The sequence below is a fragment of the Olea europaea genome, chromosome 14, assembly GCF_002742605.1.
Source record: "Olea europaea var. sylvestris chromosome 14, O_europaea_v1, whole genome shotgun sequence".
Classification (NCBI taxonomy): Eukaryota; Viridiplantae; Streptophyta; class Magnoliopsida; order Lamiales; family Oleaceae; genus Olea; species Olea europaea.
Window position 1 is genome coordinate 2,081,853 of NC_036250.1, and position 14,523 is coordinate 2,096,375.

The window sequence follows — 14,523 nt, forward strand, 5'->3', positions numbered from 1 at the left end:
CTTGGCCAGCCTATCACCATTACACCACCATAACTGAATTCCATGAGATTCAAATGCACTTTTCTTTCCCCTTCTTTGTAGCCTTTGAAGTTAAAGACTAAGAACAATAGGAAACTAGAACCTATATATGCATGAAAGAAAAATTGTAAGCTTGTCATATAATTGATGGCAAATATATGAACTCTTTGCTAAATAAATTAAGCAGACAATCACTTTTCCACTAATGACTAAAGATTCCAGCTTTTCTATGTGTGGTAATGCAAATTGGTCAATTTTAATAAATTAATTAAAGCTGTCTGATTATGGTAATCTACTTTTAAACCAGATTAAGATTTGTATTAAGAATATATACAAATAAATTCCTCCTTTTTATAATTCTTTAGAAGTCATGACTAGCTTTAATTGTCGCTTTATTGGAATTTGTTCTCCTAGATTTATTGACGAATAAAAGACGTTCCAAGATTGATTTCTAAGACGCGAAAGTAGCATTGGAGCCCATACGACTGGATTTTGAAAAGTAAAAAAATATTTTTATTTATATTTAAATAATTTTAATGAAGGTTTTTGTCTTATCTGAGAGAGCTTTTCATGCAAACTGTTATGAGATAATTTTCTCGAAAAACTCTTATATAAAAGTAAAAATAAAAGTAAAAGTCTTGTCAAATAAACCTTAAATGTATCATAAAAGTTTATTTAAATAAAAATGAAATGAAGACTTAAGTAATAAAAAATAAAATTGTTTCAATTGGTTGGTTCCTTTTCTCAATAAAAACGAAATTTAGGAATTACAAATATAAATTCGAAAACTCTTAACAAAAATTAAAATTACTGGTTATAGTTAAATATATAAAGTTAATGATAAAAATTCTAGTTCAAAATGGTTTGTTCAATTTCACAGGAACGATAATTCTCAACAATGAGAATTTTCCAGAATGTATGAATTTTAAGTCTTCTTTATGTCACACCACGAAGAAGCTTAAAGACAACATTACTTTTTAACTTAAATAGATAAATATAAAGAAGTAAAAAAGAAAAAAGAAAAAGAAAAAGAAAGTGAATTGGGAAATGTTTTATCATGTCTCCTTTGTCTCCTATCAATTGCGCAACAACATAATTAGGCATGGAAGAATTTATTAACGATTTAATTTATAAATAGATATGATAAGTGATGAATAAATAGATAGATGGTATTTGTATAATCATCAAAATGTGAAATTAAAAATGAAATTTGACCAACGTATAAACGATTTATAAATTTACTAGATGGTGGCTAACTTGTGTTCAATTCATTAATACTGTCATAATTTAGAATTTTAAAAAATAAAATTACGAAAAATCGTTAAATCTAGGTCATTTACTAGCATTTAAAAAAAAAAAAGAAGGAAAATTCATCACAGTCGAACTAGGAGTAGGGGTATTAATGGACCAAAATGAGCTGGCTTCCTTGTTGACCATCAAGCTCGGACAACCACACTAGCTAACTCGTTCTTGCTTTGGGTAGGTCGAACAATAGCTTCTTCGTTTCAGGATTTTGTCGTTCTACTCGTCCATTCGCATCAATTTTATTTTTAAATTCAATTGAAATTTTATATTTCTCCTCGTAAGCAATCCGTACAAGTAAACAAGCGACTAACACGAGAAAATATCAGCTCGACTGAGCCGAGCTAGCTTGGCCCATTTGACATCCCTACGACTAGGAGCGCCAAATAGGACTGAACCGCTTGTAGCCTGGGTGTTCATGCAGCCGGCCTTTCCAGGCCGACCCGTTAATGACAAGCTACGGTGAGAGGGCCGGCCCACCCATTGTTGTTCAACAAAACCCAACGGCCCAACCGTGGCCCGTACATAGTCCTACTCGCACGCGCACAACCTATGTATGTATACGTGTACATGCCAGTCGTAACAATTTGCCGCCGCGGCTGCACTGCAACCGGCTCGTACCCCTCCTCCGCTTTCTCCTGCGTCCATAATATTTTTCACTATCACAAATTTGTTGATGGTGTGTGCAAAAGGCCTCTAATGAATCGCCATCAGAGTTTGAGAGGCCCATGATTCGTCAAAAGCCATAAGATCTTAGGGCTATATCTGAAAATTTGGTAATATTTGATAAATATAGATTTCTATATAGTATGTGTTCAAATTTTCTAATTGTATAAATATTCTTACATTATTTTGCTGAAGATTGCAATGTATTTCTGTAAATGTGTATGTGCGAATAAAGTTATGATTTGTTAAATCAATATGTAGATTTGTAGGAAATAGTGAAAACACATTAATCTTTTCTAACAACTCCATTATATTTCGTGAGTTTGACTTTGCCTTCTGGTTTGCTATGCTCATTCAGTGCATTTCTGGACTTATTTTCAGAAACTTTGCGCTTTATATGATCACGAGTCATTTCAATTTGAGTCTGCATGTTTCTTTGCTCTAATTATATTTACCCAATGATGGAAAATTCACTGTATTGAGCTGGTTGGCATTTGCTGCCGGCCTTTTGTGCACCATCAGTCCAGGATCCAAAGTAGAATTTATCTTTGTTTTGCAATTATGAAATGTCCAATTTGGGAATTGATCTGGTATTATTTATCAGCCTTTTGTCTATCTATCTATGAATGGTTGTGCTGAAAGTGCTCCAGGGATGTTAGTAGCTTTAAGCTGCTCGTGGATAAACTAAGGGCTTAAATCAACATTCTTGCCAACTCTAGCCAATGTATGTTCTGCAAACTTTGATATTAGTTGCATTTCTTGTATAAGGTTGAGATGCATTTGTCGATTTTGAGACATGGTGTTTTTCCCAGCTGCGTCTGGCCCTTTTTTCTCCAAGATCAGTTCTCATGTGTTTATTTATTTTAGTTTGTTTGTCTGTCTGTCTGATTTAAGGTGCTTTCTAATGGTTTGGAATGTTGTTTAAAACTTTATACTTATCTTTTGGGTTTCTTCAGAACCTGGCTTGTCGAACTTCCAACAAATTATGTTTCTTAATAGCATGTCAAAATGCCCTATGATGGAACATGCATTGGTTAGTTTTGTGCCTTTGGTTTTCACTGTAAGCCTCCCTCATCATCAAGACAGCCCTCGCCACTGTCATCATTCTTCTACTCGTCGGTGTATTGTTGTTGTTATTATTATTATTATTATTTTCACCATCATCCAGCTCTGAGGGATTGGCTTTGATGAAAATCATTGGATATAAAGCACAATAATCAATGATAAGCTATGAGATCTGAGGGCCTTTTAAATCTTGCAGTATGTCTCCAAGCCTCTTAAAGTTCATTATTATTATTTTTTCTTTTTTGAGTTTTCTTCTCTTGTTTTTTCCATATGCTATTTTCTGTTGTGAGGTGTGCAGTATGGCCGTATGGAAGTTGGAAAAATGTCTTAGCAACGGGAGTGCTTCTAGTCTAGCAAAGATGCTCTATTTCCCTGTATTGACTTCAGATTATGTTGGTCTGACTAACGAGTAATCATTTGAAAACAAATCACCGAGTCTCAACCTGAGCGTAAAATCTAAGTTTAAAATTCAGTACTGTGTCTGTTTGTATTCATTTTCGATGATGTAGACATCTTTAAGGTTATATCTGCTTCAAAAATTTGGTTGAGCTAAATTTTTTAGTTACATCTTTCCACAAAACTTTGTTGGAGTTGCTAACGAGTTCTTTATTCTTGGCTGTTGATGTAGACATGTTACAGATTGTGGTGTTGTACCCTTTGCTGATTTTTATGCCAACTTAGTGATGTGGAAGTTCTGTGTTAGCCATCACAAGAGATTCTCATGTATTTGTCATTAAATCTTCCCCATTTAGGATTTTTTTTTTCAAAATTGTTGATGTAATATATTCTGAGTCTTTTATAATGATTAATTTTGCATTTTGCTCTGATCAACTCAATTCAATCGCATGTTGTTGTCCAACTCAGCATGTCTGTGTTTCACAGCTAAAAGATCATGAGGTGTCCAGTAAAATATTGGTCTCGTCTAAAAGAGGACTATATTTGATTTCATAGAATGCTTGATATGCACTTGTTTTGCAGGTACTCTGTGGGAGGTGATTCTTTAAGGAGATTCAAATTTCAAATTTGCCCGAATATTATAAGGTATTGTTTTTATTTCTTTTCACTCGGAAACTTTATGAAGCCATAATAATTATAAATCCGTTATGAAGTTTGCAAGCTATATGTCATTAGTTACTGGCAAGCTATATTTGGATTTTCACTCGTCTGTCATTGAAGTTTGTTTCTTGTAATGAAATAAATATGAATAATTCTACTTGTACATAATGAAATTATATAATGATTTACATACAAATGAAGTGTCAAAATGAAATTAAAGAAGTTTATTTATTTTGTTTTTTTAGTTGAAATTTGATCCAATCATATATCTCATCACACAATGTACAGTTAAACCTCGATAAAGTAATACCCTCGGGACCAGAAAAAAATATTCATTTAGCGAGGTTATTTATTTATCGCCAAATGAATAAATTATTCATTTATCGATAAATAAATATTTATTATTTTAGAGAGAGCTTTTCAATATAAAATATGTACACTGTATGTGGTAAGAAAAATCAAAAAACACTAATCAAAGTATTATTTGAATCTAGGGAAGCTCAAAAGTTTTAGTGAAACGTAATGTCTCTAAAAACTAAGTTCATGTACATAGCAAATGAAAATGTTTAGTCTTTACCTATGAAAGCTAGATGTTTGGAAGACATATTCCAAGCACATACAATATTTTGTTTCTCCTCCAATGTCTTCTCATCATTTGAAAGGAGTAAAATCAACTTTAACCGATAAAATGAGGAGTGCAATATGTGAGCATAAGAAAGAGAATCCAACTATTAGCCAATAAGATATGCAAGCATGGGTGCAACAAAAGTTTGATTTGACTATTAGTCAATCAACAATATCGAACACTCTCAAAAGGGTGTCGGAATATTTGTCAAATGAGATGAAAAATAGCGATGTTAAAAGGCACAAATCAGCAAAATACCCTGATTTAGAGGAAGTTTTGTATGAGTGGTTTCTTCAAAGGCAAGATAAAGTGAACATGTCTGGAGAAATTATCCAAGGAAAAGCAAAAGAGCTTTTGCAAAAAATATATGGTAAAACTAATCCAGAATTCAGCTCTTCTAGTGGATGGTTAGAACATTTCAAGGCAAGATATGGAATCAAATCTTACTGACGTTTTGGTGAAAGTGGTTCAATTATCATGGAGAACATTGAAAATGCTTTACCTGGAATACGATCAAAATTAGACCAGTTTCAGTTGAAAGATATTTACAATATGGATGAAACTGGATTATTTTATCGATTGGAAGCTGGTCATTCACTTGCTACCAAGCAGCTCGAAGGATGCAAAAAAGATAAGGAGAGAATTACTGTTGTTGTTTGTTGCAATGGTGATGGATTTGACAAAGTACCACTTTGGGTTATTGGTAAGTATGAAAATCCTAGATGCTTTAAAAATGTGAACATGAACAATCTTAATTGCAAGTATCGATCCAATAAGAAAGTTTGGATGACTGTCTTACTTTTTCAAGATTTTGTTGGTTGGTTTGATAAGAGAATGAATGGCAGGAAGGTTATCTTAATATTAGACAATTGCCCAACTCATCCAAAGGTAGTTGAAGGCTTGAGAAATGTAGAGTTATTTTTCTTATCTCCTAACACAACGTCTAAGATTCAACCATGTGATGCTGGAATTATTCGAGCATTCAAAACTCATTATCGTCGTCGTTTTTATTCTAGCATCTTACAAGGCCTTGAGGTTGAAGCACCAAATCCTGAAAAAATTAATATTTTGAATGCTATTAATTTTGCTAACATGGTTTGGAATTTTGATGTGAAGACAACAACAATTACAAATTGTTTTCGGCATTGCAAGATTCGATCAGAAGAAAACAATGTTCTCGAACCAGAAGTTGGTGAATTAGATGAAGGTATCCAAGGATTAAATAATGTCAATTCTAATTTACACTATAGAAATGTGATGGATGTTGAACATCTTTTGAACTATCATAGCGAGAATGATGCAGTTATCGAATCATCTACAGACGAAGAAATTATTCAATCGGTAATGAACAGTAATGATGATGAGAATGATCTTGAACCAGATGATAATAGCGTTGTCCTAAATGCGTCGTCAAAAGATGCATTTCAAGCAATAGTCACCTTAAGCAACTACTTGCTACAACACGAGCAAAATATTCCGGATGTTGTGTATGCTCTACAAAAAGTTAAGGATGATGTTCATTTTGATTTAGGTGGGAAGAAAAAACAATCAATTATAGATGTATATTTTCAAAAGGAATGATTATTGTACGGGTATTGTTGATTGATTGAAAGATTTTGGTCTATATATATATTTTTTTCTCAATGAAATCCAGTAATTATTACTTTATATTTTTATTGAGCTCTTAAGGATTCAAATTTTTTTATTACTTAATGCATTTAGCGAGGTTATTATTTTAGTCCATTGGCCCAAGTCGGGATCGAAAGAAATTATTATATAATCGAGGTTATTACTTTATCGAACATTATTTTATCGAAGTTTAACTGTATATGTAAACTATTATGTAAATGTAATACAACCGAATAAATATAGGGTGCTAATTGAAAACTCTAACTGTGCAGTTTGGGATTTGGGAATGCAGGGTTTATCATCCGCCGTTACTTTCTTTGCTCAAGCCTGGTGCATTGCCCAAAGAGGTCCACTTTTTCTGTCATGTTCAATCCTCTACATGAAGAGATGTACACTGGAAAGTACTACCGCAATAGTACAATGTATCTTGTCATAACTCTTGTACATTGTATTGGATGTGATGCAATAGAATAATGAACAGAAATTTAGATTTTTTTTTCTTTCTTAGTGCTACAGGGTACTATTAATTCTCGTACGAGTTGAATATTTCATGCCTCCAAATTGGTTTGACTTGTGATAACGTGGGGTTACAAAATTTCTCCAGCCCACTGCCATTAATGAATGTCAGGGGATGCTCAACCTACTTTGTGGCCTTGAACATTTCAAAGTCAAAAGGTCAAGAAATCCAGCAAGGCAGGAAAATCTAGGCTTTGCAATTTTAACATAGGAGCTCAAGTTTTGTAATAAAGGGGTCCCACAAATGGTGACATTAGGTTAGAGCATCTTCAATAGACTTTCTAATAAGATGCTTTTTATTTTAAAATATTAATACTTAAAATTAAGTTTCAAGAGACTATTTTTAACTTTTTTTAAATTTGAATTCACTTGCTTATAGCCTGTTTGGCCCCAATATTTTCACCCAAAAAATTGATTTTTTGATCGTTATTTCACTATTACAGCCATCATATTTGACTTCTTCTTTCACAGGTGGACCCCACTTTTTTCCTAACGGTCAAAAAATCAATTCTTAAAATCACTCCCAAACAGGCTCTTAGTTTATATTGATTGAATTTAATGAGTTACAAATTTCTATAGTTTACTCTTTAAATTATTCAAATTGTATTCAAACGATTGACCATTGATATATAAAAAAAAATATACTGTTAAATAAAAAATGGGATAAATCAATAAATATTTATTGAAAAAAGTAATGTCTTACTCTTTAAATTTATCGATATCTTTTATTATTCATATAATGCTCTTTATAAATAGAAAGTATGCTGTAAGTCTACACGTAATAAATTGCCAAATGGTGATTATTATCTTAGTTAGCCAGCCCATCATGAAAATGAAAGGAAAAAAGATTGTTAATCATTTTATTCATGGGCTGAAAGTGAAATGTCAACCACAAAAGGGTTCGGTAATGACTGAAAAATTGAAAGCACTTTTTTAATAGGTTATTCCATAGTTTAACATAATATAATATTGAAGTAAAATGTATATTTTTAGAAAAACACAAGTCATGTTTCAAGATATGTCCACCTTGAATTCAGAAGAAAGTAGACAAAATTTGCTTCTAGACATTTCTTATTTAACTGGATCAAAGTTCTTTTCATTCTTCAAATGCAAGACTCTCTTTAGAAGAAATATGACATGTCAAAAATTTGAAGACCGAGTCGCTCATTTTCCATTACGCGCCAACCAAGACCGAGTCACCCTCCTCCACTCTTTTCTTGGCCCCACGTGTGTACCTGTTGAATGCAATTTCTTGCCTCGTGCCAGCAATTAAACAACTGATTTTCACATATGGTCAACCACACATGGATGTAAAAATAAAATTAAGATCCGTTTGATAGCACCCAATTCCATGAAAAATGTCACATCCTAGAGTAGAATTGAAGTTCGAATTCTAAGGTGCAAACACTTAAAACATATTTTTTTATCAATTCAATGAAAATCAAATTCTTGTGATTTTGGTGATTTTTTCTTTTCCAATTTTCATGAAACTTATTTGTCTTTTTCACCTTTACAATCAAACGGATCCTTAAAGAAAAATAATAACCCATCTTTTCCAACCTTTTATATTCCTAATCTTTTATATATATGAACAAAAAAGAAAAAAAACCCTTATTCTCAATCTTTTGATTTACAACCGATTACCTCTCAAAACTTACCGTAAATAGGCATGTAACTTTCATATGTATCCCATTAATTATATTATTGAAACAAAAATGTTGCAAAAAATCACAATATTTTTACAACTTTCTTTAAAACATGTCTAACATGCCTAACTAACGCCTTCTTCGATTCACAATTTTTGTTGCATATATTCTAATATGATCACATTATCAAGAGTTCGCGTTAATTGCCCTCTTGAACATATATTTTTAGACAGGAAAAGAAGTGGTAACATAAAAATCAAAACAATAATATAATCGATTAAAAGTCATATTCATAAGTTAATTTACCAAATTGGGTTAATTCTCAAATCAAACTACTTTCAACTTTTGAGTAAATTATGCATTAAAAACCTATATTAATCTGTGATTCACTTCGGTGAATATTCTCTCCATTTCCCAACAAACCACGATACGCGGTCCAAATCACCTCCAATAAAAGCCGTCCCTCCTATGTAGTTTTTTTCAAACATGCCCTTTCACTCTTCTCGAATATCTTTTCTTGATCTTTAAATCCCTTTTTCTCTTATTTGAATCCAAAAACTGGGTTTTGCTTGTTAAAGTTTGAGTCTTTTTTAACTTTTTGTTGATCTTGTAGTGCAAGTTTCTGCCGAAAGATTTCTTGATTCCTAGCAATTCTCGTACCTTGTTGGAAGTGGTTTTTTGCCTTGTTTATCACAGTATGTGTCTAGGGTTCTTAGTTTCAGAAAGGAAAATAGAAAAAACCTTGAAAGTTTTGTTCTTTCTTAACTGCAATTGGGTCTTTATTATCTTCTGTTTCTGTTTGAATTTCTGTTCCCAGTTCCAAGATTTTCTCGAAAACTTTCTTTAAAGCTAAGAAATGCCAGCCAGTCGAGAAGGTTGAGCAGCATCATTCCCAGGCTTTGGATTTTCAAGTTTGAACAGACGGCACGATCAGGTTGACTCCATGGATACTTCTCGCCAAGTAATTGAATTGGAATCATTTCAAAAACAAGTGGCTGAAAGGTTTAACGATCTGGCTGCCGTAGATTCCGATGAATTGCTCTCAGTTGCGTGGATTCGCAAGCTTTTGGATGCATACCTCTGCTGCCAAGAAGAATTTAGACTAATTGTGTTCAAGAACAAGGATTTCTTGAATAGAAACCCAATGGCTAGATACATTTCAGAGTTTTTTGAAAGGAGTGTTAAGGCTTTAGATGTCTGCAATGCGACTAGGGATGGGATTGATAAGATTAGGCAATGGCAGGTGCAACTGGAGATTGTTTTGTGCGCACTGGACAATCAGAGGAGCCTTGGGGAAGGCCAAATTCGACGCGCTAAAAAGGCCTTGATTGATTTGGCTATTGGAATGCTTGATGAGAAAGAATCAAATTCGATTCTGGGGCGTAGAAATAAGTCATTTGGACGCAACGTGATGAGGGAGAATAAATCTGTAGGCCATGCTAGATCACTCTCGTGGAGTGTTTCGCCTTCTTGGTCTGCTGCTAGGCAGTTGCAAGCAATTGGGAATAACTTGGTTGCTCCTCGGGCCAATGAGATTTTAGCCACCAATGGACTAAATGTGGATAAAGCAAGCGTATGGAGCTCTAAAGGATGGATTGGATCCGTTGGAGCGCCAAGTAAGAGAAGTTTTTTGTAGGATTGTACGCATCAGGACAGATTGTCTCGATTCCATTGGACGAACAAATAGTCGTGATTAGTACAATTCGAACTTAGGCCGTGAATAAAAGGCCTTTCGTGCAGTTCATGATATCACATATCAAATCTTCGAGTCAATTTGGATTTGAAATGTGTAATGATTTTGGTTCACGGTTATGTTTATCTTACAGCTGGTTAATTTTACTCGTAGAAATTGCAGCTCTGAAATTACTGATGTATCATTGATTGAATCGAGTCTGTTTTGCTTCTTTAATAAAGGCAGCACACTATACAATGACAAACTAACTCTTCTTCACAATACAGTACAAAGATGCAAATCAGTGGTCGACTCTATAGGGATGGTCGACTTCCTGGCATGCCGTGCTGGTCGTCCTGATTTGAGTGGCTTGAGACATTTTAACGCTTTTATTTTATGTCTTTAACCTATACAAAAACAACATTGTTGTAGTTTGGTTCACAAATAAGTTGTCACTTTAAAAGACTCTTAGCAGAAACATGGCTGGCACTTGTAATTGCACATCAATAATTCCGGCGAAGTGTAACGAGCAAGGATAAAGCTATTTTGCCAGAAGAATTTGATAGAAAGCTTGACATAATACATGTAGCAGTAGACGATTAAACAAAAAGGTCGACTTTTTATTTTAAACTGTCCAACAATAGAATGTGACGTGACATTATGTCAAGTTTTTGTCAACCTTAATATTCATGTAGTATGATTGAATGAGTAATGAACCACCTAGAGCTTTAATTGCCAAAAGTTTGTCTATCACACAAATGTGATATAGCTGGTGCAGATTTATGGAGTGAGGTGGGGTCTGACTTCAAGCTTGATTGCTGAAAATATGAATGTTGCCTAACAAGCTAACATGTTCTGAGCCAACGGCTGCTACCACAAATTTTTTGTTATTAATTCGATAAGGTGAGTCGGCAATGTGCAATACTGAACATTACTAAAGAAGAAAATAGAATTATTTTTGTGTATTATATTATTGAATCTTGTCACGGATAATAAACTCGCAATGAATTAATTGCCGTGACCCCATAGAGCTTTAATTATTAAAAGGCTTTTGTGAGTTGGAATCCAGTGGACAGAGTGGGGGTGGAGGTGGTGGGGACTAAGGCTAACATCAACTTGATATTTGAAAGACGAATGGTACCTGAAGAGATAACGAGTAAAGGGCTCCTATCATAAATGATTTTTGGGTTGTTTGTTATGGTGGACCGTACGATACTAGACATTATAAGGAAGAACAAGAAGTTACAATATTGTGTGTATTGCTTCATTCTTATTAAAAATTGCATAACACGTTGTAATGACTTGGTAAACGACCTTCTTCTACCAAATTAGCAAAGAACCAAAAATGTTGAAGACAAAAAAGGGCTTCATCCTCTCCCTCATTCTAGTGAGAATGAGCCTCTTCCTCCGGTCGAGCTAGTAAACAGAAATTAAATGCTATGCTGCCTACTTACAGTTAAAGCTATAAGTTGCATAGTTTTGAGATCAGCTCGTGACATATCACTTATATTTTCAAATTAGTTTTGAAAATTTTCAAAACTACAATTGCCCAGAGACAGTTCTTGATTTAGTAAATTTCGTTTCACTGATAAAGATGAATACATGTTAACAATTTCGATGCCAAAGAAGGTTAAAGGAATTCGTGGCATTGTTGTTGGAATTTAAGGTATATAAAGATTAAAATGTGTAAATTGGAATAAGACGCATAATAAAGAGTCATGACCTTTTGATAAGGTGCGATCTAGACCATTAGATCATGAACCTATTAGAATGGTGCAATTGTATGATTGAAATTAATTTGTACCAAAAGATGCGACCATTCGGAAGAGACGCAGGAAAATATGTAAATAGTACACCTAAATCCATTTTCTTCACTCGAAATCATTTCCGTATAATTGAGTTTTAATTATTTCATTCTCCAAATTATATCAAAATAATTTCCAAATTATTTTTGAATTTTATGTTCGATATATAGTATTCGATTTCTTCCATTCTAGAAAAAATACACCTAAGCGTTAGTTCACTTGGTAAAATTAACATCGTGCTATATTAATTTTGAAAAAATTGTAATATCTTGGGAGGCAAACATTCATTTGATCATGTTAGAACCAATGTAGGGAGCTAATTCTATTTTAAGAAGATCAGCATTCACATACCTCGCTTCGTTTTATCTCTTTCGAATTTATGCTTTTTCTACATTTCAGTAAGTCACATTTTGTGCATATTTTGATGCTTATATCTTGATTTTGGTAGGTCAAAATTCTTTCTGATGATTTGCATGTTAATAGAATATAATTTGGCACTGAGGAAGTTAAGGAACATAGTTGAGGCACTGAAATTTTGAAAAATGTGGATGAGAAAATTGCTAAAAATAATCAAACTTTGTTCCAGGAAAAACATGAAGAACCATAGATTTCGACCGAAACAGATAAAATGAAAATGAAAATGGGATTCAAGAAGAAGAAGAGTCTGCTGTACTGTAAGAGTTGGCTCAAGAATCTGAACCCGGAAAAACAGAGGAGAGGCCCCCTGAAAAAGTTGATTTATAGGAACATATATGTTAACAGTTTGAAGTCCCGTGTAAGATATGTCTCAACTCTTTAAGTTGTCGTTTCTTAATTTATTGCTATTGCTTTAATCACAATGGGTGAAGAATGAAATGAAAAAGGAAAAGGGTGTAATCAATTACTTTGCATAGACTAAAGTGTAAAGAACAAAGTGGTAAGCAGCTAAATCTAATGATTCCAAAGTAGGGTCAAGGACAACCTTAAAGCGACTTTAGATTCAAAGCTAAAATTTCATACATAAACCAAGTGCACCTCTCTAGACCGTCATCAGCAAAATTGGACAACTCAAACTCAAAGCCTTTAGAACAATTGAAAATCCCAGGACCTGTCTAGCATTGTCCCCATTTGTGGGCAAAGGGCGAATGGTGGCAGAATCCACCTCTCCTGTGGGCAGAGGCACAGCTGGATTGCTGTTGATAAATGGGATGCCTTCTTTATACGGCGCTGTAGGACTGGTGGCGCCGCCTGGAAGGTCTACAGTACTCGGTGCAGGACTTGGCGAAGCGCTTTCTCGTGGCTGAAATGGCCAAGGAAATGCTGGAGAAGATGCCACAATGCCGCCAGAGCTCAGAGGTGGCGCTGCCGTTGGTGGTGGCAATTCAGGGGAAGAATTTGGAGACAGTGATAATATGACCTTCACAGCCAGCTTTTGACCCCCTAAGCATGCTTTGCTAGAACCATTGTTGAAGGAGAAGTAGAAGAAACCAGGTCGTGAAGTGTGCCACTTCAATTTACAGTAACAATCAGAAAAGATATTACACAAAAACGTAAATTATAAGTTTATAACATTTATAATACAAGATTCTAGTGATTAAGTAATAATTCACTTTTGCTAATTATAGATATTCATAGACTTGAGTGTAAATTTAAATGGAAATCCAAGTCTAAATTTGGTATCAGAACACGTTAAGCTCAAATGAATAATTCTATCCGTCTAAAGTTCAAACAAGCATTTCAGATTTCAATATTCAATATGCAGAAATGAGCTACCATGTTACGAGCATGGTAAAAGGTAAATCCCAAATCGAGTAAAGTTCTTTTATTACTTACAGTGTAAGATGTGGAGTTGGGTTTAGTGAGAAGTCTAGCTTGAGAAAAGTCACAGTGACTGAAGGCATTTTGGCTCTGGAAAATGTAGAGATTGTAGTGATATTTGTGCTGGAAAACTGTAAAAACAAGAACCCAAGATTAAATGAAGGTTCATATTTATACTTATCCGTAGATAATCAAGTTTGTGAGAAAAAATAGATAATAATAGAAGCACTTACTGACAGCATCCCCAACTTGAACTTGAGGATTTCTCCATTCTGAAACTCCATCCACGTCTACTGTGGCAGACTCAGAAAGTTGAAACTGAAACAATATAGTCACAACGAAGTAGAACAAGATCGACATTGAGGAAAAACCCATAAATTTTTATACTGTTTTCTTTGTGAAAACAAAGTAATTTTTCTCTGGGACTCCTTTAATTTGTAGGGAGAAGTAGAAAACAGGACTGTATTCTGAGAAGAGTTTGTGTGTTGGGGAGTTACTTTAAATGGTGGGGAGTGTGCAGTTATGAATAAGATTATACAGTAAAAAGTGGAATGATTTTGTCTGTGAAATGATTCTTGAAAAGAGAGAGTAAAATGAAAAGGTGGAGAGTATGAGTACTGAATGAATAATTTTGGGTGGCCGTGATTAGTGATGATGGGTACTATTATTCTAAAATCATTAGAGCTGTGATTATATGTCTGAAAACGAATATTAATTTAGGTTTTC

The 14,523-nt window shown here is 34.0% G+C and overlaps 2 protein-coding genes and 1 long non-coding RNA gene across 4 annotated transcripts; 2 read left to right on the top strand and 1 right to left on the bottom strand.

Annotated features, from left to right (window-relative positions):
- The first annotated feature begins 1,875 nt into the window (after window positions 1-1,875).
- LOC111408754 lies at window positions 1,876-6,916 on the top strand. 2 transcript variants are annotated; one of them, XR_002705356.1, is made up of 3 exons: window positions 1,876-2,096; window positions 2,591-4,092; window positions 6,654-6,916. It is a non-coding gene; the product is annotated as an uncharacterized LOC111408754 (long non-coding RNA). The 2 variants fall into 2 exon arrangements; XR_002705355.1 differs by lacking the exon at window positions 1,876-2,096 and having other exon boundaries at window positions 2,105-4,092.
- Window positions 6,917-8,943: 2,027 nt separating this feature from the next.
- LOC111409370 lies at window positions 8,944-10,601 on the top strand. The gene is made up of 2 exons (XM_023039426.1): window positions 8,944-10,096; window positions 10,350-10,601. The coding sequence occupies exons 1-2, from the start codon at window positions 9,467-9,469 to the stop codon at window positions 10,599-10,601; spliced, it is 882 nt and encodes a 293-aa protein (XP_022895194.1). The 5' UTR covers window positions 8,944-9,466.
- Window positions 10,602-12,855: 2,254 nt separating this feature from the next.
- Window positions 12,856-14,316, bottom strand: LOC111408756 (early nodulin-20-like). Its single transcript, XM_023038517.1, has 3 exons — window positions 14,031-14,316; window positions 13,813-13,928; window positions 12,856-13,486 (listed from the first exon to the last, which is right to left on the bottom strand). Exons 1-3 carry the CDS (start codon window positions 14,170-14,172, stop codon window positions 13,019-13,021), a joined length of 726 nt encoding a protein of 241 aa, XP_022894285.1. The 5' UTR covers window positions 14,173-14,316; the 3' UTR covers window positions 12,856-13,018.
- Between the last annotated feature and the right edge of the window lie 207 nt (window positions 14,317-14,523).

Coding starts and splice junctions, on each gene's coding strand:
- LOC111409370 (XM_023039426.1), top strand. CDS start 9,467: ATGGATACTTCTCGCCAAGTAATTGAATTGGAATCATTTCAAAAACAA. Junction 10,097..10,349: donor TAAATGTGGATAAAGCAAGC/GTATGGAGCTCT, acceptor TTTATCTTACAG/CTGGTTAATTTTACTCGTAG.
- LOC111408756 (XM_023038517.1), bottom strand. CDS start 14,172: ATGGGTTTTTCCTCAATGTCGATCTTGTTCTACTTCGTTGTGACTATA. Junction 13,929..14,030: donor TCAAGTTGGGGATGCTGTCA/GTAAGTGCTTCT, acceptor TTGTTTTTACAG/TTTTCCAGCACAAATATCAC. Junction 13,487..13,812: donor CCAACTCCACATCTTACACT/GTAAGTAATAAA, acceptor TGTAAATTGAAG/TGGCACACTTCACGACCTGG.